The 27,177-nt window shown below is 47.4% G+C and overlaps 1 protein-coding gene and 1 long non-coding RNA gene across 2 annotated transcripts in view; one reads left to right on the forward strand and one right to left on the reverse strand.

Annotated features, from left to right (window-relative positions):
• The window catches only part of LOC144953578 (uncharacterized), a 12,886-nt gene extending 10,762 nt beyond the window's left edge, over positions 1-2,124 (forward strand). Inside the window, exon 3 of the long non-coding RNA XR_013640838.1 lies at positions 1,912-2,124. This is a non-coding gene — a long non-coding RNA (uncharacterized LOC144953578). The remainder of the gene's footprint in view (positions 1-1,911) is intronic.
• The window catches only part of LOC144953549 (uncharacterized), a 78,100-nt gene that overhangs the window by 27,161 nt on the left and 23,762 nt on the right, over positions 1-27,177 (reverse strand). Inside the window, exon 2 of the mRNA XM_078884109.1 lies at positions 23,008-24,022. Within this exon, the coding sequence (XP_078740235.1) occupies positions 23,008-23,994 (987 nt within the window). The 5' untranslated portion in view covers positions 23,995-24,022. The remainder of the gene's footprint in view (positions 1-23,007; positions 24,023-27,177) is intronic.

Consider the following 27,177-nt stretch of genomic DNA (forward strand, 5'->3'; position numbering starts at 1 on the left):
GCGAAAAACCAGAGGTTTTATTGGGGCCATCTGGAGGAAGAGGCATTCCAGCAGGTGCGCTCGCGTCTGACAGATGCACCACCATTGGCCTTTCCGGATTTTGGCCTTCCCTTTATCCTGGACACGGACGCCAGCGATGTGGGCATCGGCAGTGTCTTGTCGCAAGTCCAGCAGGGTCGGGAGGTGGTTATCGCCTACGGTAGTCGCGTGCTTTCATCAGCGGAGCAGCGCTACTGCGTCACACATAGGGAACTCCTGGCAATCGTTCACTTCGTGCAGCAATTCCGACCCTACCTGTATGGTCGCAAATTTATGGTCCGCACTGACCATGCGGCCTTGCAGTATTCGCTCCGCATCGACCAGCCTTCGGGCCAGCTGGCCAGGTGGATAGAGCGCCTGCAGGAGTACAGGTACCAAGTGGTGCATCGCAAAGGGACCAGACACGCCAACGCAGACGCATTGTCCCAACTGGCGCGCCAGGGCCCTTGTGCATGCACCACAGGCAGGGCACGCTGCAAGGAGGCGAGGCCGGAGGGGACGGTCATCGCTCCTGTACGCACGGCGGAGGGCACACAGGGTGAGGTCCAGCTGACCGACCACGACCTGGGGCTGACCTTGGACGATTGGAGACGTCTACAGCTGGAGGAAGCCCCACTGTGAATGCGACGCGCCTCAGCAGAGGCAGGGGGGGGGATGAGTACATCGTATGGGAGGACCTCCTCATGCGATGGGACCCGGCAGGGCGCCGGCGATGCCTGGTAGTTCCGGAGTCGCTGCGTCAACAATTTGTTATGGACGTACACGGCCGCCAGCTGCTGCACCTGGCGGGGCGGAAGACACTGTACACATTACAGGGTCGGTACTTTTGGCCAGGCATGACCGCTGACATGCACCGATGGGTCGCTACCTGCGTCGAATGTGCGCGGCGAAAGCCGCCACCCCGGGTAAGCCGGGCGCCCCTACAGCCCATCACGGTGACCAGGGTCAACGAATTGGTTGCGTTGGACATCCTGGGACCACTGCCGGTCACGCCACGGGGAAATAAATACCTGTTGGTTGGGGTCGAGTACTGCATGAGGTGGCCGATGGCGTGGGCCCTCCCAGACCAAACGGCACAGACCATCGCCGATGACTTCGTGGGAGGCTATATCCTTGATAAGGGAGCACCAGAGCGGTTGCTCATGGATCAGGGCAGGAATTTCTCCTCTCGGCTATTGAAGGACGTCTGTTCTATCCTGGGCACTAAAAAGGTCCGAACATCTCCGTATCATCCACAGACCGATGGGATGGTGGAGCGGCTTAACCACACCATAGCGGCCATGCTGTCCCAAGTGGTGGACGAAAACCACTCCGACTGGGACCTCCACATTCCATCGGTCTTAGCGGCGTACAGGGTGGCCCCGCATGTGGCAACGGGGTTCTCGCCGTTTTTCCTGATGTACGGACGGGATCCCATTCTGCCTATTGAGGTGCAGCTGACGGACATTCCCGCAAGAGCTGATGCATGGCCAAAGGCACTAAAGACATCCCTCATTTATTTGAGAGAGGCCTGCCAAGCAGCGGAGGCCGCATCGGCCATGAGCCAAGAGAGTAATGTACGGATACGGGAGAGTACAGTGACAGCCAAGCCCTTTGAAGTCGGGAACCAGGCATGGCTACACTGTCCTCAGGTGCCGGTTGGCCTCTCACCAAAGCTGCACCGACCCTGGAAAGGGCCGGTCGAGGTCATTAAAGCACTCCGACCGCAGTGCGTCCAGATCCAACTGGGTAAGCGATGATGGTTTGTACACCCCACCCGTCTTAAGCCATACATCTCTCCACCATCATCATCCCTACCCAGGCCAAGGTCGCCAACCACCACGTGCCGACCGGCAGGGGGTTCGGTGCCCTGTGTTCCCTTGTCACCTACAGCGCCCCATGTGAGGCCTGACGGAGCAGCAGCACGACCGGGAGCCGCGGGGGCCGGAGAGACAGCGGCACCAGGCAAGGCGACACCGGCGCCACCGAACCAGGGACCGCGACGAGAGGGCCTTCGAAGGAGGGGGCCGCCACGGTCATCTGCTGCCTGTGGATGTCCGGGCTGTTACGGGATGCTGGCTGGAGACCCGGGCAGGCCACTCAATGATTTTGTTGCGTTATATTGCATTGTATGGTTGTGGGGGGGGGGGGGTTAAGGGCTGTTGTCACTGTCAGTGGGGGAGGCATGGGGAGACTTAAATGGTCCATGGGGGAGGCAGAACCGAGGACTTTTTTTTTCTCCGGGGGGGGGGGGGGGGGGGGTGATGTAGGGGTGTCAGGGGAAGGATTCCCACCAATAGGAGGGTTAGTGGGAGGGGTAATCGACGAGATATAAGGGGAGAACGGGCGGGAAGAAGGGGCCTTTTAGCGGGAACGAGATTGGGATGGCTGGGGACAGGTGTGGATGGGAGAAAAGGATTAAAAGACGAACCCCCTGCAATCTTGTGTCGGCTCTCCTTTACAACAGTGGTCAGTGTTGCAGGCCAGTCCTGCATTGCTAGACGTCACTGAATAATTTGTTAATGTTACAACCTACACATCGATCCCATAGCTTAGCTGGATTATCAAGAGCAATTGAGGGTTCATTCAGAATCTAGTTGAGTGGCCGTCTTTAGTTCATTTGGGATAGGTTGAGAAGAAATGTATTATGATTAGGTCCATTGGTCCAGTGTAGTTGAGCAAGGTACAATACATGAGGATGACAGAGGATCTGTTCGGGAAGTGTTTTTGTCAGGTCATTAATTGCCAAAGTTCTCTCCCTTTGAAGGGGTTCAAGATTTAAATGCGGTAGGCAGCTGAAAATATGCACCGTCTACTTCACAGTGTATATTAAAATTATTCCGATGTCATTCAAAATAAATAAGGCATTCAATGCAAATGTAATTGTTAACAATTACCAAATTTTAACAAGTATCCAAAAGCTACCCAACGAACCTCCACTTACAGACCGCTGCCGAGTAAACTCATGCGGAACAGGGACAGTTACACCATGGGAGTGGCGGTCGACTGTTTGAGATGAGGTATGATACCGTGCAAATGAATTCCAAGACTCAGTCACGTCTGGTGGACGAGGCGCGTTCTGCTCTTGGTGAGGTCACAAACCAGAGATAGGGAGGCGCTGACATCACCCACTCATGACTTTGAGGTGACGTCTCCAGAGGGGGCTTTACATATTTAAGTAAACATATGGTAAGCAATGTGTGGATACCGATGGACACAGTTATTTTAAAAAAAGTGTATTTAAACAGAGGTTAAAATTCAATAAAACCTAGACTAGAATATAAATCTGTAACAAAAATCTGTTGAAACATTCCAAATACGCTCTTAAAATTACCTCCTTGCGATGAAACAGCTCAGCAGACATCTCTTTCATTTATCGGTCTCTCCACGAAACAAAGGAATGTTTTACACAGACTGTAAAAAGCACAGCCTTCTGGGAGTTGTTGTATATAGTGTTGTGAAAAAAATATATTAAAAATGTAAATGAAAAATATGGTAATTGGTGTATTTCTGCAAATCCATGTAATTATGGAAATGTGTGAAATTATGCAAAAATTGGTCAAGTTCAAAATGTAATTAAACGTGTATTTCATGTTCATTGAGTGCAAGTGTAATGTGATCACTTGTATGCGTGATTAAACGTGTACAATATTGCGTTAAAAGGTATGGATATGATCTATTGTGTAGAATGTGTATGTTAGTTTATATTATTACACTATAACACAATTTTTGTTCCTAGGTAGTAATTGTTATTTCGTAATTACTTATGCCTTATAAGATAGAAAATGGCTATTATTCCCCACGAACTTTGCTTTTGTGACCAGGACAGTGATATTTTGAAATGTGCCTGTCTTCAATGAGAAAACGGGCGAATTTGTGTCTTTTCGTTTACATAAAGTCAGAAAAAAACAATTGAATCTAAATTAACATGTATTTATACTAAAGTAATACAAAAATGACTACCGTATTTTCACGCATATAGCCCGTATACGCATATAACCCGCAGACGCATATACCCCACAAAAATAGCGTTGTGTGTAAAACTAATTTCAGATACCCCGCATGCATTCATATCTTTAACGTCATTACCACAGCTTAATTACATCATATTAATACAAAGTTTACATTTGTAATACATTCCATTATCAATTGTTAACATTAAAATCATAACGTGCACAAAGTAAACAAACTAACCGGAAACGAGTGAACTTAAAACAGTAAATAAGTAACAAAAGTAAATATCCAATAAATAAGTAACACATAACTGGTAGATAAGTGTAGGGGCCTTACGGAGGAGATATGTGTAGAGGTGAGATGTATGGGATCCTACGAGAAACTAGCACAGTGGGCGGGGCTTCGTGAGTACACGGGAGGGTGCTCGCAACGACGTCCACAGTTGGGACCCCAGCGGGGAGGGGTCGAGATATAAGGGGATGAGCCGCAGGGCTCGAGGCGGAATGTGTTGGTAACTCTTGAAGATCGAAGACTGCCTAGAAAGAGCCCTGGTCTCCCCTGAGACGCCGCCCTTGTAAGGGCCGCGCAGGACCGAGCCAGTGGCGGGGCCCCGTGAATCAGAGCTAGGACTCTGGGACTCCGGGTGCCGTAGCCCGACTCACCAGTGTCAGGCCAGACAGCCTCCCCTAGCCCCGAGACTGGAGGATTAAGAGGCAGGTCAGGGTAGCTAGCCATGTGTTCCCAGCTATCCGGGTGAGGGGGCCGTTACCCCCTCCAGTATTAAGTATCCCCTGTGCTTATTGTAATAAACGTTAGTGTGCCTCAACCCCGGGTGTCGATCTGCATTCGACGGTACTACATCTGGCGTCAGAAGTAAAAACAACAACGAACATGGACAGCTCGGGCCGGGGTGCAGGAGGCAGACGACTCCGCGGGAAATGCGCTACCAGAGACGGCTGATGGGGGCAACGAGCAGCCGGGACCGAATGCACCATTACCGGGGCATCGGGAGGAAGGGGAGTCGCTGTCCGACGGACTTCGGCTGGCGCACGCGAGATTAGCGTAGCTGCTCTACGCTGCTGCCGCCACACTCGAGACCATCACTCGGCTGGGGGCTGCTGGACCACTGCGGGGCGAGGACGGCCGACGGCGGTTACACCTTCCCGCCATTTCTACCGACGGCACTTTTGAAAGTTCCGCCATCGCCGCTGCAGCTGCCGAGGGCGTGGCCAACCTCAGCCTGGGGTCCGACATCGGCTCTGCTGGGGCTGCCGCGTCATCAACTTCGGACGGAGCGTCACTACCTGTGCGACAGGCGATCACATCGGTCGTTCGGGCTGACGCTCAGCCGAGTTGCGGCGACAGCAAAGTGCGGTCCTCCACGGCGGTCGCTGCGCTACACCAAAGGCTGCCCCCGCTGAAGGAGTTTGTGGCTGAGGACGGCGACTGGGGGGGATTCCAGCGGCGCTTCCTCGCGCATCAAGAGATGGCGGGGTGGTCAGACGCCGAAGCCCTCTGCGCGCTACCGGCGCTCCTTGACGGCGATGCCCTCGCCGCTCTTACGTCCGCACCGAGGGACAAGCGCTCTACTCTTCAGATGGCGCTGCAATTGCTGGCTGGGGTCTACGGACCTTCGGCGGAGTGTAGGCAGCGATTCTACGATCGCCAGCGGGGTGCGAAGGAGTCGCCCCTCGCCTACCGTACGAGCCTTCTGGCGCTCGCAAAGACGGCCTTCCCTCGTATGGATGACCAGGGCATCGACGCCACGGTCACCGAGAAGATCCTTCTGCTGGCGGACGACCTGGACGTCGCTATCGTCGCGCAAGAGGACGCGGAGATGGGTTCCCTCCAAGCGGCACGGCTCCTCCACGCCAACCTCCTGTCGCAGCGAAGGAAGGCCAGCAGGGCAGCGGCCGGGCGTATGGTGGCTGCCATCACCCCACCGACGGAGGAGGTCTACGCCGCTGACTTCCGACAGCAGCAGCGGATGGGAGTACGGGCGGACCGGGATGGGTCGGCCCGCTCCGACCGCGCGTCTTCACCACCTGCGCTCCCGCGCTGCTATAACTGCGGCATCCGGGGCCACGTCGCCTCGGGGTGCCGCTCCCCTTGACAGCGTGGGACGACGCCTCGCCGGGACGCCGGTCCTCCTCCTCCTCCCAAGCTCCACCGACATGACCCGGCGAGTCGCGGCACCCCACATGTTTGGCCGAAGCACACACCCGTTACACATGTACACACCGCAACGAACGGGGGGCCAACATTGCACACCGTGGGGCCAACACGAACCACTATGGGGACCCAAATCGAACCCGCCCAGTGGTCCGTGTTGGCCCATCGCGTTCTGGCTGCGCCGTCGGGGTCGTCGGCCGTAGTAGGGTATATTGACGGGGTCGAGGTGCGTATCCTTGTCGATACAGGAGCATCGGCGACCATCATTTCGGAACTAATATACAACATTCTTCCTGTCCAAAGTCGTCCCTTGCTACCGGTTCATGTCCCATTCTACGCTGCTAACGGGGGCTCATTGGGTATCATGGGTCAGATTCGCGCGCAAATTTCCATCGGTGATATTAAATTGTCCGGCCCTATTTTCGTTTCCTCCTCACTGGCGGTTCCGTGCCTGCTGGGGACGGATTTCTTGGGCAAAATGCCGATTCGGATTATGATTGATCAGGGTTGCATTGAGCTCCCGTCGGGACGACGGATGGCGTTTTTGCCCTCCCCTACTACGGATCGGTCGGCGTTCGTGACGGTACCCGCGTTTGTAGAGTGTTGGGGACCAGGGTATCCTGCTGGGGCCGTCTAGGGCTGGGGTTAGCGGGCCGCATTTGATTCCCGCTCAGACCATCGTAAGGGGGGACGGGGACCCCTTCATCGCGGTCCTCAATGTGGGGTCGCAGGCTGTGGTAATTCCCCAAGGGACCGTGCTTGCTCACGCAACGCCGGTGCCCTGTGAGGAGTCTGTCGCAAATCACATGCGCGCTGCCACTCTGCCGACTCCACATTCGGACACCGATGAAGGCTGGCTTGAGGCGCTTTGTGCGGGTTCGACGGACCTGTCGGATGCAGAGCGTCAAAAACTTCGGACACTGTTGCGCGAATTTGCCGATGTGTTTAGTCAAAACAAATTCGATCTGGGCTGCACCCATTTGCTGCGTCACCATATTGACACTGGTGACAGCGCGCCCATACGCCAAAATCCCTTCCGGCTGAGTCCCGCCGAGAAGGATCATGTCAAATCGGCTGTTGATGACATGTTAGCCGCCGATATCATTTCCCCCTCTACCAGCCCGTGGGGAGCACCGATCGTTCTGGTAAAGAAACAGGATGGATCGTTGCGGTTTTGCGTCGATTTTCGCCGCCTCAACAAAATTTCCGTTGCTGACGCATACCCGCTTCCCCGTATTGATGAATCGCTCGACGCCTTGGCGGGGGCGCGATTCTTCTCCACATTGGATTTGCTTTCGGGATTCTGGCAGCTTCCTCTGGACGATGAATCTAAGCCAAAAACTGCATTCCGTACACCACATGGTCTCTTCCAATTTAACCGGTTGCCGATGGGATTACACTCGGCGCCGGCGACTTTCCAGCGATTGATGGAATTGGTTTTGGCTGGATTGCAGTGGGATTCGTGTTTAATCTATTTGGACGACGTTATCGTCTTTAGCAGAACATTTGACGAGCATCTCCAGAGGTTGCGGGCCGTTTTCCTCAAAATGCGGGCTGCTAATTTGAAATTTAAACCTCAAAAGTGTCATTTGTTGCGCGAATCGGTACGTTATTTGGGGCACATCGTAGGACGCTCGGGTATTGCTACCGATCCCGCCAAAACGCAGTGCGTCAGCTCCTGGCCGACTCCCACCTCGGTGGGAGAGGTCAGGAGCTTTGTTGGTTTCGCGTCATACTACCGACGCTTTGTCGCGGACTTTGCCACCATTGCTAAGCCCTTGCACGCTTTGACGTCAAAGGGGGTCCGCTTCCATTGGGGACAGGAGGAGGAGGCTGCGTTCCGCTCACTTCGGGACGCTCTGGTTAATGCCCCTCCCCTGGTTTATCCCGATTTTTCGAAACCCTTTGTGCTCGATACCGACGCGAGCAACACAGGTATTGGGGGCGTGCTGTCCCAGGTGGTCGAGGGCGTGGAACGGGTGGTCGCGTACGGTAGCCGAGTGTTGTCTCCAGCGGAGCAACGATATTGTGTCACGCGTCGGGAACTGCTGGCAATTGTCTACTTCATCCAGCAGTACCGGCCGTATCTGTACGGACAGTGTTTCACCGTCCGTACGGACCATGCGGCGCTACAGTACGCCCTGCGAGTCCAACAACCATCGGGACAATTGTCTCGATGGCTGGAGGTTCTCCAGGATTTTGATTTTGAGACCACGTACCGTAAGGGCGTTCGCCACACCAACGCGGACGCCCTGTCACGCATGCCGACCACCCCCGAATGCGCATGCCTCCTGGGGTCTGGTCGGTGCAGGCATCCTGCTGAATTGCCTGTTCCGGTCTTGGCGGCTGCTGACGATGCAGCACCAGTGACAAATTCCATCGCACACCAGGGTTCTGATTCCCTGTTGGGGTTGCCTGCTACGGAATGGGGCCGGTTGCAAATGGAAGATACTTCCCTCCTTGCGTTGCGCCGCCGCGTCAGGGACCGGGGGCGGGGGAGGGGTGATGCCGACGCATGGGAAATGCTCGGTGGCTTGTTGATGCATTGGGACGGCAAATCCCGTCGACACCGGCTGGTGGTCCCTTCGGGGTTACGGGGTAGGGTGGTGTGGGCCGCTCACGAGCGCCTCCTCCACCTGGGTACCCAAAAGACCCTGGCCTTGCTCCAACTTGATTTCTTTTGGCCGGGCATGACAAGGGATGTTGGGGATCTATTAGGATCATGCCCTAGATGTGCGCAGCGCAAACCACCAGCGAAGGAGTCGAACCCGCCCCTGCAATCTATCAGGGCTTCCCGGGTGAACGAACTCGTCGCACTGGACATTCTAGGACCGTTCCCCGCCACCCCCAGGGGAAATAGGTACTTGCTAACCGGGGTTGAATATTTCACGCGCTGGCCTATGGCCTGGCCCCTGGCCAACCAGTCGGCAGCAGCCATCGTGGAGGCCTTTGTCCAGGGATATGTCCTTGACAAAGGTGCTCCCGAGCGGCTGCTGACCGACCAGGGTAGAAATTTTTCAGGCAAATTGCTCAAACAGGTCTGTGAGATCCTTGGCACTAAAAAGATTCGCACCTCTCCATATCACCCACAAACCGACGGGATGGTCGAGCGGTTGCATCGTACCATCACGTCGATGTTGTCGCAGCACGTTTCTGACTCACAGACAGATTGGGATTTGAAAATTCAGGGGGTCCTGTCAGCATACCGGTTGGCCCCCCATGCTGCGACGGGATTTTCCCCCTTTTTCCTTATGTATGGCCGCGAACCGGAGCCACCTGTTCCGGCCCAACTGCAGATCCCGGCGCTGCATGGGAAAACTCAATTGGCCGAACATGTTAAATTCAACCTGGAAAAATTAACGGAGGCACGGGATGCTGCCATGCAGAATTCTGCCAGGCGGCAGAGGGCTAATGAGCGCCTCAGAATGGGTCGCGCGCATGTGATACAGTGGAAGCCGGGGGACAGGGCATGGTTGCACTGTCCCCAGGTACCGCTCGCGTCCTCCTCTAAACTGCTGCGACCGTGGCGGGGTCCCGTCGAGGTGGTTGAGGTCCTGAGACCCCAGTGCGTGCGCATTCAATGGGGGAGGCGCCGGTGGTTTGTACACCCCTCCAGGCTAAAACCCTTCGTTGCGGTGCGAGATCCCACTACACACGCGCGTGGCCAAACATGTGGGGGGGCGTCCGACTCAGAGGGGTCTTCTCCGTTGCTCCCGCCTAACGTGCCGCCGGCTGTCCCACCCACAGGTGCACCGGGAGTGACGGGCTCACGCCCGACGACCCCCGCAGATGATGCTGAGGGTCTTGCGACGTCGGCAACAGACTCGCTCGATGATGAACACCTGCCGGCCGACGACCTGCCGGCCGACGACCTGCCGGCCGGGCCTATCCCGTGTGACGGGCCTGCGGCGAGGACGCGCGCAAAAATGCGAAAACTCTTGTGAAAAAAAAGAGTAGAAGAAAATTTTATTTTTTATTTTTTTTGCATCTTTTGTGGGTTCTCTTTCCGGTGTACATTCGCACGTTGTGCTCACGGTGTGGGGCGTCCGTGCTGTGTTCCCGGCACGGGCCACGTTGCGTTGTACGATTGTTAAGTGTGTTGTGTGTTGTGTGTGTTCTGTGCGTGCTGGGGGGGTTCCAGGAAGAGGAACACGTGTATATACGCTCGTCCTACGGATTCCGTATTTATTCGGGGGGGGTTTGTCGGGTTACTTTTCCTTCCTGTTGTTCTTCTCGTTGCGTTATTGTTGAAAAAAAATGAGGCACACGCTGGGGGATCGAGGGGTGAATAAACTTCTATTGTCAATGTTGCAGCCGGGACGGCTGCGAGCTGTACAGGGGGGGGGGTGATGTAGGGGTCTTACGGAGGAGATATGTGTAGAGGTGAGATGTATGGGATCCTACGAGAAACTAGCACAGTGGGCGGGGCTTCGTGAGCACACGGGAGGGTGCTCGCAACGACGTCCACAGTTGGGACCCCAGCGGGGAGGGGTCGAGATATAAGGGGATGAGCCGCAGGGCTCGAGGCGGAATGTGTTGGTAACTCTTGAAGATCGAAGACTGCCTAGAGAGAGCCCTGGTCTCCCCTGAGACGCCGCCCTTGTAAGGGCCGCGCAGGACCGAGCCAGTGGCGGGGCCCCGTGAATCAGAGCTAGGACTCTGGGACTCCGGGTGCCGTAGCCCGACTCACCAGTGTCGGGCCAGACAGCCTCCCCTAGCCCCGAGACTGGAGGATTAAGAGGCAGGTCAGGGTAGCTAGCCGTGTGTTCCCAGCTATCCGGGTGAGGGGGCCGTTACCCCCTCCAGTATTAAGTATCCCCTGTGCTTATTGTAATACACGTTAGTGTGCCTCAACCCCGGGTGTCGATCTGCATTCGACGGTACTACATAAGTAAGTAAGCGTACTGTTAGGCTTACCAGAATTCGACCTCATCACATTACAGTTACTGGACCGGTAGTTACCCCTGTACAGTTTCAGCACTGGTAGATTGCGCACTGCTCAGACAATAGCGGCACTGCGGTAACGCCATTGCCTCCTGGCAACAAAGTCATTGGAAGTTTGAAGCAAAGCTCATGGTCGCGACTCTATAGTCCTCAGTCAATAGCAGCTGCTTAAGGGACTCATCAATTATGACTCCGCGTCTGATAGACGCTTGTTAAGGCCCTTCCCATTGTGCAATCCAAGCTTCAGCTGAAACTTTCGCACCCCCTACACTCCCTACAGCCACTGAAAGTATTACCGTAATTTACGGGCAAATATAACATTGTACGAACAATTCGATTAATTTAAAACGTGATAACATGTGCAATTTTAGTGTTAGTGGTTTATTCAGCAGTGCTGTAGTCAAAGGTAAGTGTTGCATTGTGGATAGTCCTACCATGAAAAAAATTAACGAGTTATGACATTGTTTTCTCTTCTTCTTCTTGGTTCTTTCGGTAAAGTCATGTAGAAGGGATATGTCACGCGTGTAAAATATTTTTGGGATAGCCCGCACCACCATTATACCCCGCTGGGTCTTGTTTTGTTTGTAAAGTGGTATACCCCGCGGGTTATATGCAGGAAAATACGGTACAAAATATATTATTTTGTTCTTTCGGTAAAGTGACGTAGATATAAAAATTAAATAAAAATAAAGTGAATAAAAATAAATAAATAACCACTAATGTAGACTGTAGCCTGGTTCTTAATCGGAGTGGGTGGACTGGCAATCTATAATGTCGACTGTAGCCTGGTTATTAAGTTTGGTGAGTGTACTGGTAGTCTATAATGTAGACTGTAGCCTGGTTTTTAAGCTGAGCATATTGGCAGTCTATAATGTGGACTGTAGCAATGGTTATGAGACTGAGTGAGCGTACTGGCAGTCTATAATGTAGACGTATTATTGATAAGTCTCCATTATAGACTGCCAGTACACTCACTCAGGTTAAGAACCAGGCGACAGTCTACATTATAGATTGCCAGTACACTCACTCCGATTCAGAACCAGGCGACAGTCAACATTAGTGTTTTTTATTAACTTTTCTATCTACGTGACTTTACCGAAAGAACCAAATAATATTAATTCCTGCAGTCACGAAAGTTTCAAGTAAAATTTGGACTACAAAAGATTTATAAGCGAGTAGTTTTTCGAGATTTACGATTATACTGTAAATTACTTTCACGAATCAGCCCCCAAATGTAGTCTACCATCATGTTCTCGTTATACTGTCCTTGGTGGCGGCGTTCAAAGTCCAGTATATTTTGGAGGAAGCACTCACCTTGCTCCGCCGAGTACGCTCTCATGTTCTCCTTAAATTTATCATGATGAGCATCAAGGATATGGACTTTGAGGGACATCCTACAGCCCATTATGCCGTAGTTCTTCACCAAAGTCTCAACCAGTTCCACATAATTTTTGACCTTGTGATTGCCCGGGAAGCCACGAACCACTGCGACAAAGCTCTCCCAAGCCGCTTTCTCCTTACTAGTGAGCTTCTTGGGGAATTCATTGCACTCCAGGATCTTTTTTATCTGTGGTCCGACAAAGACACTGGCTTTGACCTTTGCCTCAGACAGCTTATGGAAGAAGTCTTGAAGGTACTTGAAGGCTGCCAACTCCTTATCTACAGCTCTGACAAATTGTTTCATAAGGCCCAATTTGATGTGCAGTTGTGGCATCAGCACCTTCCGGGGGTCCGCCAGTGGCTCCCAATTGGAAACTAGGGACAAGGCTTGGGCATCTGCTCATAAAAGTAACTTGGTAAATGACTGGCTAGAATACAGGATTTTAAGAAGTAGATGCGTCAAAAAAATACGAAATGCAAAAAATGTTTACTTTTCCTCCGCGCTCCTGGAATCACATGGTAATGCCAGGATTTTCTGGAAAACAATCAAATGTCTTCAAAAAGTATCTAAAACAGACAATATGCCTGTTACGGTAAACCGAAATTGGGAGTGTTTTTCAGATCCCCAAAAAATGGTCGACAATTTTAACCTTCATTTTTCTGAAGCTGCTAACCTTTATGACAATGTATTGGGAGTAACCCGAGCTCAAGTAATTTCGGAAACCACTGACCTAACGTTAAACAAATTTAATTTCTTGCCTATACACGAAAAAAATGTTCTAAAACAACTGTCTAACCTCAAAAGGTCTTCCGCTACTGGAGCAGATAGTATTCCCGTTTTTGCTCTGCTTACTGTTGGTCACCTAATATAAAAAACCGATGGTCCATATTTACAACCTATCCATCAAAGAAGCATCAGTACCTATAAAATGTAAACATTCCTATGTTCGTCCACTTCACAAGGAGGCCCTAAAGATGATCCAAATAACTACCAACCGATCTTAATTTTGTCTCTGTTGATGAAATTTTTTGAAATATTACTGAACTATCAAATTAGCAGTTTCCTGTCTGACAACAATATATTACATAGAAAACAATCAGGGTTCCGAAAAAAATACAGCACCGCAACTGCTGTATTGGACTCTCTAAATGACCTTGATAAAAAGCAATACTCTGCCAGTCTATTTCTTGACTTGTCCAAAGCTTTTGATACAGTGGACCACAACACCCTGCTAAGCAAACTAAATTGCCTCCGTTTCTCCAAACACGTAGTTGAATGGTTAAAAATTCACCACTCTTCTCGCACCCAAACTGTCTTCACAGATGGTTGGAGGTCAAACAGTGTTAAGATAACAAAGGAGTTCCACAGGGTGCAATCCTCGGCCCCTCTTGTTTTCTCTTTATGTTAATGAATTAGACACTGATCTGAATCATTTTAGGGTAAATCTATTTGCAGATGACACTATACTGATTACTGCTGGACGCTCTCCGGATGACGTAATTGCTAGGCTCCAGTGTGATTTCGACAAACTACAACGACAGCTCGATGCCCTTAAACTAGTCCTGAACAGGGGCGGTTTCTTCATTAGGGCGATTGGGCGACGCACCACCAATGTCATTCAACCACAGAGTCATGCTAGCCGTCACTGTGCCTCTGGATATAGTCCAATCAGCGTCATGTCACGTTCTGTGGAGTACCGCCTCTTTTTGGGCGATTAAACTCCGGCTGAGAATCGCCCAGAGTGTTCCCATAGACTTACATTCAAAGATGTATTTTTTCGAACGGGGGGCGCTGCAATGCATTCTCTATGGCTTCCGGGAGGGCTCGCACTAACGTGCTTACGTCATCATACGTAAGCACGTTTCAGTCAACAATTTTATTTGTCGCCACCTAGTGGAATTTTTAATAAAAGAAACTTGAGTGGATTGTATTAATAGTGAGTATAGAAACAAACAAGATGTATTGTAAGAGTCACTTTATTTTTCATTAATATTAAAGAAGTGAAGTTGCCTTTACATGCTTAAGCTGTTAATTTATCCTTTGCATGGGTGGACCTTATCCTTATAAATCATCCAGACATTTGCCCCCCTGAGAGATTTTGCAGGAGCCGCCACTGGTCCTGAATACCTCCAAAACCAAGTTGCTATGCTTCTCACCAGGACTAAAGCAGGACGTTATTTTTCCCAATTTATATTCAAAAAATAATGATGAAATAGAGCAAGTCCAGATGTATAAGTATATTGGGGTTATCCTTGATTCAAAATTGAATTTTACAAAACACATTGATTATATTGGTAAAAATACAAAAATAAAAATTGGTTTTCTGTATCGACATAAACACTGCTTTCCACCTGTTCCGTTTGGAATTTATAAAAGCTACCATAATGCCTCTACTTGATTACTGTGATATCGTATATAAATCAGCACCCAGTACTGTTCTGAAAAAGCTTGACTTAATATGTCACTCGGCCTTAAGATTTGCATTGAACTGCCCATATTGGACCCACCACTGCGATCTCTACATTGGGTCAAACTTAAAATTTCTTAATGATCGATGGCTTATGCATCAGATACTATTTATTTACAATGTACTTACAAAAAGATCCGCAGATTACCTGCTGGATCTCCTCATTGTTTCAGAAAACAAATGAGCTAAGATCTTCTCTCATTTACCAGCTTCGCATTCCTTATTGCCGTACAAATACTGGAGGAAGGGCCTTTGCTATAGATGCCCCCAGGGTCTGGAATGCTATCACAAATAAACTCCAGCTTGGATCATTACCTACAAGACCATCACTCAAAACTGCTCTAGAGGAGTCGTACAACCCTAGCTGCCACTGCTATCCAGTGGCCTGAAATCAAATATATAGCTATAGATGACCAATGCGAGAAATTATCATGTATTTTGATTATAGGGTGCTGCTACTACTATTGCTACTCATGCTATTATGGATTGACTCATGCAGCTAGCGAAGGATGCTAGGTTTAGTAATATATGTTATGTATGTCGCTATTGTAAACTTTCAATCACATTACTTATGATCACTGTTACATTGTTTTTGTAGCATTATTTTAGTAATTTCTATAAAGGTTTAGTTTAGCCCGATTATGTTTTATGTAGTATAGAGTTATACTTAAAATTGCAATCTACATTGTATTATGATTGTTATTGTGATCTAACATCAAATGGGATTTTTTGCACATTTTTGTACGCAGCATAAACAAATGGTGCTTTTTCTGGAAGATTTTATTGTTTTGTAGGGGATGTTTCAATTTGCATACAGTAAAATTTAAATGGATCTTGTAATTTGATTGTGTGTTGCGGTTGCACCCGAATCAAGAGCCGAATGGCTCACAGGGTTATTCCAAATAAATAAAACTGAAAACTGTTGTTCCTCCCGACAGAGAACTCGGTCCGCTGTGGCCAGTCCCGCCTGTGGTAGTGCGCCTTGGTGTCCCTGCTGTCCCAAAGGCAAAGATAGCAGGGAAACTTGGTAAAACCGCCATGGAGACCCATCAGGAATGCCATCATTTTGAAGTCTCCGATGACCTCCCAGCCGTATTCATACTTCAAGGCGTCCAGCAAGGTTTTGATGCTGTTGTAATCCTCTTTGAGGTGCACCGAGTGAGCCAGGGGAAGAGACGGGTACTTGTTACCATTATGGAGCAGCACGGCTTTGAGGCTCCTGGATGAGCTGTCAATGAAGAGGCGCCACTTATTCTGGTTACAGGCGATTCCGATTGCCTCGAACAGACTGGTCACATTGTGGCAGAAGCAGAGCACATCTTGACGGGTGAAGCTGCAAAAAGGTTGGCGACGCTTGTTCTGATCTGCGACTTGCACACTTGCATCCAACAAGTTCCACTACTTGAGCCTAGACGTCAAAAGCTCGGCATTGGACTTGGTGAGACCAAGATCTCTGATCAAAGTCGTTGAGGTCTTTTTGGTTGGGGTAGTATGGGTTTCTCTCCTCAGCTCCACCTCTGAAATTGTCATCTGGATCTACGTCTTACTCGCTCTATGACTTGCTGCTCTCTTCTAAAGACATCTGCTCTCTCTCCGGAGGAGTGGGTACGGGGAGCTCATGGCAGTGTGGCACCGGGGCGATGAAGGTCTGGATACGTGATAGCAGTTGCATTATTGACAGTCCGACGTGTGTAAGGGTCCACCATACAGAAGTAGCAGTTGCTGGAGTGGTCAGTGGGTTCCACCAAATTCTTGGGATAGCTAAATTCATGGCTCCCTTTCCCCTCTGTAACATCCTATAAAAATGTTTTTTTTCACCCATGACTAATGTGTAAGAGATTCTCGCAACATTTTTCATGATATATTTTTTCAATAACATTGAAAATCATAAAACATTAAAAAATTAAGAACTTTTTCAATTTACCATTTTTTTACGTAAAATTCTGAGCAACAATTGTCCATCTTACCTTCCAAAGTTTTTTTAGCATTGCTCGCAGGTAAAATGAGGTGCTCAGGGTTTGTCTTGATCCTGGACAGGCATGCCGAAATATGCCTTGTAGGCCTCACACATCTTAGCAGATGCTTCTACAGAGTACTTTTTCGCTCATCTTGATAAATTGGCCGCAGACACAACAAAATGTCTGCCGGATGCTTGCAGCCTCTTGATGCCATCTCAGAAAAATGCAGATATGTATCCACTTAGGCAGCTATAACTAAACTGAACCGGTGGGCTTAAGGCCTCTGTATTTATATTATTTATTTTACTGGAAAGTTCTGGAAAGTTCAAGAAGTTACTCCAAGTTTACTCCGCACTGAATCGATTTGTAATGTTCTGGAAAATAGGTACATTTTAAAATATCACTCTCCTGGTCACAAAAGCAAAGTTTGTGGGGAATAAGTTATTTTCTGTACTTTTGAGGCATAAGCAATTAGGAAATAACACTTACTACCCAGGGACAACATTTTTTTGTTGCAAAGTGTTATCAAAAGGTGTGCATGTAGTTATGTGTATTATTGGCTCTTTCGTTGTCTAGGGGCGTATCATGTGTGATGTGATTGATGTGTGCATGTTTGAGTGGGGTGCTTGGCTTCGTTGTCTAGGGGTGTATTACCAATCGTCATAATACAATGATTCTCGCTTGAACTTTTACCGATTATGATTTAGTGTAATTATGTCCGGTCTCAGGATTCAGATCTCGCCGCAGGATACAGTTAATATAATTAAGATAAGTATGCATGAAGGAATCACTCAGACTCTGTGTTAAGCAACTTTAACATCTAAAAACACTCTAATATGCATACATACCTATAATCGGAATTACCACAGTACTCCTGTATATATCATCTTCATTGATCCACACAATTAAAAACTCAATGGTTACGTGGTTAAATTGAGCAATAGAATAAAGTAATATGACAATACACGATAGGAAAGTCCTTAAAAGTCCTTAAAAATGGCAATATTTATACGGAACCGTGCCAACGAAACATGTGACCAACGGCAAAAGGGGGGATCAATGAATCCATTGGTAAGAGTATGCAATTAAAGAAATATCCCAAGACAAGCGTACATGCGAATTTGTGGGCAAGATTACGTGATTAAAATAATTATCTCAAACAATAATATTCATGCGAGTGTGTAGATTCGGAAAATAGATGCTTATCAATGTTTAGTGTGACATCAATTAATCCATTGGCAAGATTACGTGATGAAAAGAAACCAAACGACTAACACATTCCTACGGAGGGAGCTGGTAGGAACGTTGGGTTGCTCGGTCAATGGCGGCGTGGTGTATTCCGCAAATATGGCCGACTGTGAGGGCGGGGACAAGCCGGCGTGAGTAGGTTAAACGTTGAGTTTTATAAGGGCACCACGGGGTGACCAGCCCCTCCCCACCGAGCCACACCCCTCCCACCCCCCACCCAGCCCCATGCCCTCCCCACCCTCCCCGCCCCACCCAGCCCCGCTCCACCCTCCCCACCCAACCTCTCCCCACCCTCCCCTCTCCACCCAGCCCCACCCCTCCCATTTTTTGATTCACGACGGACGGACACAATAATCCCCTGGGGGTTGGTGTAACCAGGAGGTTCCTACCAGTAAATGACTATTCATGCAACTTAAGGGACAGAAAAATGCTTCTCCATGACCAGTTAATAATTAACACACCACCTTCGCACCTTGGCTGGGAATTCATCTGTTTTTGGTCTTTGATTTCTCTCACAAAGGAGCAGGCGTTATTTTGATTGTGACCGTTTGTGTCCAGATATTTCAAGTTTCAGTTTCATTTATTAGATAAAGCCCTGTGAGCCATGCAGCTCTTGACTCCGGTACAACCGCAACAAACAAAAACATGAACAAAGATCATCTTAAAGTGACTACGCGCAACAGAAAAATCCAGGAAAAAACAGCAAAGTCTTCCAGAAAAAAACACCGTATATCAACGCTGTGCAAAAATCCCAGTGGGATGCAAATCAAACAATAATAACCATAAGACAATTTAGATTAATTTTATCAGGCTAACTCGGTACTTCAACAAACATGGATAACCCATACGTTTTCGAAATCACCAAAATAAAGCTATAAAAACAATGTAACAGTGATCATAGGAACTGTGATTCAAATTTAACAATAAACGATATGTGCGTATCTGTGTCTGTTATAGTTTATTGAAATCACATCAAGGCCCAAAACTTCTCCCCTTCCTACAGTCATCTCAATAATTCACCTCCAGATGTCTTTTATGTGGGCGAGGCAGCAAAGGGGGGGGGGGTGCTCCTTTGACCTTTTGTTGTCTCGAGGGAGGACACAACTCGCTAAATCCAGATCTATAAAAACTATTACATTAAAAACATGCAAAATCAATCTTAATATACATTTTTGGAAAAGGCAAATTTCCAACAGAGTGCATCATTGATTCAGTGCAAGCCACCTGTGGACCGGTATTGGTGTATTGTGTCTCAAGAGCAGTCGGGTTTCCTTCAACCGATGATTATGAACATCCAGATGTGAATCAGCAAGAAGCATTTCTAGTCCTTAGTTTGACAAAATCTTTATAAACACGTAATACAAAATTATAATTCGTGTTGTGGAAAATGTATCTCATATACGTGTAGTGGTGATACGCGCTGGGGTAGCGATCGGGTGCCAGCGCGTAGTGATTGGATGTGTGTGTGGTGACGCGCGCTGACGGTGAAGGATCAGGGGTCAGCGCGGGGTCGTGGGTTATGTGGTGCTGATTGGCTGTGTGCCGGTGACGCGCTGGAGAGGCAGTGATCGGGTGGCAGCGCGGCGTGATTGGTTGGGGAGTGGAAACACGCGCTGGGGGAAAACGGATCGTAGAGATAGCGCGTCGGGATTGGTTCACTAAGGAGCGATGCTCACGTCGAGGTCCGCATCCGCTCCGTCTCCCGTGAGGAGGGACTATATAAGGTGATGCACACAGGCGTACAGGGAGAGTGTAACCAGCGAAGACTGAAGACGGAGAGGAAGAGATACGGCCCTGCGGTACCCAGTCCCGCTGTCCTGTGGGGACCGGGACTCTGTGTAACCCAGAGGCGGAGTGTAGGGGGAGCATGCAGTGTGAGCATGCAGTGTGTAGCCAGAGGCATAGGGTCTACACGAGACAAGTGATGTGTGTGTAGCCAGAGGCATAGGGTCTACACGAGACGAGTGATGTGTGTGTAGCCAGAGGCATAGGGTCTACACGAGACGAGTGATGTGTGTGTAGCCAGAGGCATAGGGTCTACACGAGACGAGTGAAGAGTGTAGCCAGAGGCAGAGAGTCTACACGAGCTAAGTGAATTGTGCAGTCAGCAGAATAGAGACCACACGTTGTATCGTGACAAGTCAAGATTTAATAAAAAGTGTGTTACCCGTCAAGGAGTTTCCTGCCGTCATTTCCAATACTTCATACGTATCATTAAGTGGCATACCTTGCAACTGATTAATGATGTGAATTATCCTTATTTCAAAGAACATGCATGCCTTGCTCCAGAGGCAGATGCTTCCTGAATCATAAAAATACCCTTTGACCCGTATCACAAAACAGCTCTCACGTGAGTTATGTGTGCAGGTTACTACCAAGCACACACTTTGTCCAGTCATCACGTATTCCATGTTTGTTTGATAGAAATTGACTGATAGAAATACATTTTACTTGTTTGCACAAAATCAGACAAGTATTCATAAAATTATAATTCTAAATTATCGATAGGCTTATTGACAAAATGTAATTACTGCACTGAAATTTACTTTATCATGTTATATTGTATATACAAGAAGTTGATATATGTCTGGATGAGGCCTACACCTGCAGCACTCAGATTGAGGGAAGCCAAGTTGTAGAGCATTCTCTTTTTGTTGCAGAGGTTCAAGTTTCAAATATGACAGGCACCCCTAGTTAGTCAAGGAATATTAATAAAAAACGTGCACCGTCTGCTTAACAGTGGATGTTTAAACATACTATTGTGTCATTCAAAACAAGTAGGCCATTGCATTCTAGCATCGTGGTCAAAATTTGCCAAATTCTAAATATTACCCACAAATTACACTGGTCTACCGCCAAAATGCTTCCGAAATAAACGTAGTCCAACTTTACTAATTCTGGGTCGCTGAGAATGAAAATGATGCTTAAACTGTTGATTCACTTTAGTTTTCAAGATATGCTACTGGGTCAGTTTATACGACCCTTGACTTGGGAATGGTGGAGGATAAGTGAGTTATAAAGCGAAGGGACCTCAATTTAAACCAGAAATGATTAAAATACATCTTTGACTAGATCTATGAATAAATCTATGACTGGGTTTGGACAGTACTAGCTTTTTTAGCAAAACAATAATTGATGCAATCTGAACCTAGTATTGCATCATACATGATATGAATTGCATCATGTTATTCCTATAAGTCATGGATGATGCAATCATAACTAGGCTTACATCACTCTGCTGAACAAATTGCCCTATATCAGCTCAATAAATCAGTGTCGTGCTCTCTTACTTGTCGGTGTTTTATTTTGCACAGGACACATTTTTGTTTTGCCAAAGTTAAGTGAAGCTAATATAAAGGATTAATGAACTTCGAGATCATGCATTTGACAGTGCAGTGTGGCAAGGAAAAGAGGCATGGAAAGCCTTCCAGTTAGTGGCAACTACAGGGAGTTGGCGGAAAACCTCAAGGCATACACAATCCTTGGTTGCAACATGTCACTCATCTAGATTTTATCCCACCGAATTGCAGAGCAGTGAGCGATGAGAATGGCGAGCGATTTCACCAGGACATTGCAACAATAGAGAAACGGTATCAGGGCAAATGGAGCCCATCAATGCTTGCAGACTATTGCTGGACAGTGACAAGAGATGCTCAATTTAATGGATACAAGAGACAAGCCAAGAAGCACCAAGTAGACACTGAATAAGGACGTAACTATGTCATTTTATACACATAATAGTTTTGCCTTTCGTTTCATAATTAGAGTTATATATCCTATTTACTGATTTTTAAGTGTCACATGAACAAGACAGGTGACATGTGACCATGTAAAGCAACATTAAATACATTAAAAGACCGAGGTTTACAATTTATGAGTAAAACTCTACGATCAACACAATATACAGAAGTATAATGTAAAAACTTAAATATCTTGGGAACAGTAGACAATCAGTTGTTTTAATTGTCATATTTGAATCGGCGCGTAAAACTCCATAATAAACAGCACATTTCATCTCTCAAGCAGAAGACGTCTAAAAAACGTATAGACCAGTATTACACAACTGAGATAACACATCAATCATCGCTCCCTACTGAAAGACTCATTCCCACATGCAGGCTGATGCAGGGCCACCTTATGCCACACAGGGGCAGCTGCCACTTGGTGATTCTCTTCGAGTGTTTGTGATGAAATATGATACGAAACTCCGAATTACTGAGGCAATTAAGCAAGCACCATATAAATGCAAATATTATAACATAGTGAATGCTTGGGAGCTTATTGGCTCTCGCTCCTGGTTAGAGATCTACCCAACCCACAGGTCCACAAATACTGGCTGCTCTTACTTTGCAGGTTGAACCTAGGAATTGAGTGTTCAACTTCACATTCTTTTCATGAAAGGCCTGTGACAAAGGTGAATCTATTGGAGTATCATTGTATCAAGCTTACACATCTACCTGGTCTCCATTTGACTTTGTACTGTCTAAGAAGTCCACCCACACCTCCACTTCCACAAACTGCTGAGAGTTGCCTCGCTCTGCATCAGAGTCAGAATTCTCCTCCTGCTTCACGTTGCCTCCATCGATGTGAAGGTCCAATATTGGAGTTGAATCTTCATCTTCACATTTAACCTTCACTTTTTCGCTCTTCACTATCACTTCTTCAAATTTCAAATTCACTTTTTCATATTTCACCTCGATTCCTTTATAAGTGTCCAAGCTGAGATTTGCTTCTGGTTCTTGTTTCATGAGGGATGGGCTCATTGCAGCACTTTGACGTTCACAAGCCGATTTCAGACTCCACTCCTTCTTCTGATGACTGTGTGTTCTCTGGTGTGTTTTAAGATTTGATGACTGTGTAAACGCCTTCCCACACACAATGCACTTGAATGGTTTCTCTCCTGTGTGTGTTCTCTGGTGTGTTTTAAGAGTAGATGAATCTGAAAATGCATTTCCACACACACTGCACTTGAAGGGTTTCTCTCCTGTGTGTGTTCTCTGGTGTGTTTTAAGAGTAGATGAATCTGAAAATGCATTCCCGCAAACACTGCACTTGAATGGGTTTTCTCCTGTATGTGTTCTCTGGTGTTGTTTAAGAGTAAATGAAGATGAAAATGCCTTCCCACACACACTGCACTTGAAGGGTTTCTCTCCTGTGTGTGTTCTCTGGTGGGTCTGAAGAGCTGATGACTGTGCAAATGCCTGTTCACATACAGTGCACTTGAAGGGTTTCTCTCCTGTGTGAGTTCTCTGGTGGATCTGAAGAAATGATGACCATGCAAATGCCTTCTCACAGACAGTGCACTTGAAGGGTTTCTCTCCTGTGTGAGTTCTCTGGTGGCTCTGAAGAACTGATGACCGTGCAAACGCCTTCCCGCATAGAGTGCACTTGAATGGTTTCTCTCCTGTGTGAGTTCTCTGGTGGCTCTGAAGATTTGATGACCGTGTAAATGCCTTCTCACACACAGTGCACTTGAAAGGTTTTTCTCCTGTATGTGTTATCTGGTGTTGTTTAAGAGTAAATGAACATGAAAATGCCTTCCCACACACACTGCACTTGAATGGGTTCTCTCCTGTGTGTGCTCTCTGGTGTCTTTGAAGATGTGCTGACCGTGCAAACGTCTTCTCGCACACAGTGCACTTGAAAGGTTTCTCTCCTATATGTGCTATCTGGTGTTGTTTAAGATTAGATGAAGATGAAAATGCCTTCCCACACACACTGCACTTGAAGGTTTTCTCTCCTGTGTGAGTTCTTTGGTGCCGTCTCAAATTTCCAGTACGATCCGTTGTGTTTGCATACTGGTCGCATTGTTGCATTTTTGTACCGAGCTGCACTGAGTCCCTTTGCTCCATCAGAACAATTTTGCAGAGGAAGCGTCAGCTGCAGAAAGAAAAAAAAGTATCCACACCATCTACGTCAGTATCGAGGCACAGAGGAATGCATATACACACAGTCACATGACTTACACGTCTATACTTATTCATTTTTTAATATAGTTAAAAAGATTCCCCAGTTCAGCACACTGGCTGTTAAGGCACAATGAGAGGGCAAATGGTCATTAATGTCTGGAAGCCTAAGTATCTTAAAAATTAATGCTAACCCAAAACTTACAGCACACAATTTCAGCTGTCTGTCTACAAAGGAATATTTAGAAAAGCAAAATTCAGCTAACAAAGCAAAGTGTGCTGAAAATAATACTATTTGTGTTATGCAGAAATGCATAAATTAATGTTCAATTGCAACTTAGATGTGTGAAGCCAGGTTCAGATTTGTTTGAATGCTCGGATGAACAGATGTAACTTCAGCTGCATATGTGGTGTTATTTTCCTGTTTCCATTCTTTAAAAAGTTCCAGAGGAAAAAAAAAACATCTTTTGATTTAACCTCCGTGTTCAATCGAGTTAATATACTTTACAGCAAATACAAACTTTACACTGTCATACACTGGCATGGTAAAAAGGTGGTGGTGTGTCCAGAACCATGCCTGGCCGCCTTCATCTGCTCAGTATTAATGCTTCCTCACTTCACCATGTAATTAATTGAGGATCAATCAACATAGCAGAGGCCCACAATAAGTTAAGTTTGCACTTATCAATCATGTTTGCTGTTGGAAATAATCAAACTCTAATTGTTGAGTTCATAATGCAGTGAAATAACTGCGCCACCGCTCCCCACATAGATAACTCTTCCAAATACATTTCAAATGGATCAATAAAAGAAAAAAGAAAACAGTGAGCATTCATCACTATTTTGAAGTAACCTTGTCACAGTGATCATGCCATGATAGGTGCAATTTAATGTTATGTAAGTGTGGATCACTTGTCAGCAGGTCATGGGAATGATCCAGGTGTCATGGGATAACCGACTGAGATAATTGAGAGATGCATCAGCTGTGCTCCCCAATGTATTTCTGCATTATAGGCACCCAGAGTTCCACCCATTCATGTGAGCGTCACTCCTCTGACCTCATTGTTGTTGCAGAGCAAATATCTCTTAACTGTCCTGCAGCATACAGTGAGGGAAAAAAGTATTTGATCCCCTGCTGATTTTGTACGTTTGCCCACTGACAAAGAAATGATCAGTCTATAATTTTAATGGTAGGTTTATTTGAACAGTGAAAGACAGAATAACAACAAAATCCAGAAAAACGCATGTCAAAAATGTTATAAATTGATTTGCATTTTAATGGGGGAAATAAGTATTTGATCCTCTCTCAATCAAAAACATTTCTGGCTCCCAGGTGTCTTTTATACAGGTAACGAGCTGAGATTAGGAGCACACTCTTAAAGGGAGTGCTCCTAATCTCAGCTTGTTACCTGTATAAAAGACACCTGTTCACAGAAGCAATCAATCAATCAGATTCCAAACTCTCCACCATGGCCAAGACCAAAGAGCTCTCCAAGGATGTCAGGGACAAGATTGTAGACCTACACAAGAGCGTCACTCCTCTGACCTCATTGTTGTTGTACAGGAAATACCTCCAACTGCCCTGCAACATACCTCAGGGGCCTCCTCCACAGAGGCTAATCTTGACACTCCTGGTAAAGTCATCAGCAGGTCTGATCACCTCTACATCCTCCAATGCAGGCTCGCTTGCCAAAGAGACTCACTGATTATATTCTGTACTGATATTTCAGGGATCTGTAAGGTACTAATACAATCTTGTCTGGTTCAATAGAGGAGGGATCATAGGCAGGCCTTTAAATAAGTTCATATTTTGCATCCACAGAGAAAGGAGTAATATCTGTGGCCAAAACGACTCAAAGCTTTGTTCGTTCATTCGTTTCTAAATCCGCTTGTCCTGGTGAGGGTTGTGGCGTCAGCACATTCAGTAGGGCAGTCCAGACCTCCCTTTCCCTGCTGACAGACTCTAGCTCTTCCTGGGGAATTCCCAGGCGTTCCTAGGCCAGCCGAGCGACATAGTCCCGCCAGCGTGTCCTGGGCCGCCCCCGCGGTTTTCCCCCAGTGGGACATGCCTGGTAGAGTTCGAGGGGGCGTTTATTGGGGGCATCCTTACAGATATTCTATATTGGTATCATCCCTGGAACGAGGCCTGGGGGTGGTGTTCGCCAACAAGCACCTGGTGGCTGGGTGACCCACGTAACCCAGTCGGGCCCAGGCATGAATGTCTACGTGGTCCGCCCACCAACCGCAGGATGAAGGGTGAGGGACGGGTGCGATGCCAGTATGGCAGGGAGGGGGATGGTCTCAGACAGACTAGACCTTGGCAATGGACAGTCAGCTTTGTATGGAGCAAAAGTCCAGGCAGCTTCCACACAGTGTTACACAGTCTAATGAAACCATGCTGCTCAATTAATTTGAAGAGCTGGTCGTGAACATATTAACCAGATATGGGAGCTCCTCCAACATTTGTAGAACTGACCTGATTATTCATGGAGAGTTGAGCAAGTGCAGTGTTGTATGATATGAAATTCCCAGGCAGGCGATTTATTTTGTGGAATATATGCAAGGCCCCATTTCATGATTGAATTATCCAGGCACAAAACAAGATTCCCTAACTCCATCTGATTGTGTAGCCATTACCAGATAATCAGTATATCTAACATGGTTGACAAGCAGGGATTGATCCCTTAACTATAACCATGCATCGATTAGCGCATCATTGCAACCGTAATGAATGCAATGTATTTATATGGCCATTGTGAGCTTCTCATAAACTACATAATTATTGACGATGCTATGTAATGTAATGCATGAGGCCAGAGTGAATTCCTGTCACAAGAAAATTTGAACAGGAAAAGGCTTCGACTCCTGGTCATGCAGCTTTAGACGGGCCTGCCCAAAATCATAAAAGTCATCAACGAGTCTGAGCAGAGGCAGACATCGAAAACAAAGAACCCAAAGCCCAAAGCCTCTTTATGGTACTATAGGCCTTAATTTGATCAAGAAAGCAGAGATTTAGTTTCCGGAGTACTCCTCTGCTGTAGTCGATGGACAGAAAATACAGCAGCCCCTTGAATATCACGGAGGTTACGTTCTTGGAAAGTGCCACGTGAAAGCTAAAAGTGCAATATT

This window comes from Lampetra fluviatilis, chromosome 78 (genome assembly GCF_964198595.1).
Source record: "Lampetra fluviatilis chromosome 78, kcLamFluv1.1, whole genome shotgun sequence".
Classification (NCBI taxonomy): Eukaryota; Metazoa; Chordata; class Hyperoartia; order Petromyzontiformes; family Petromyzontidae; genus Lampetra; species Lampetra fluviatilis.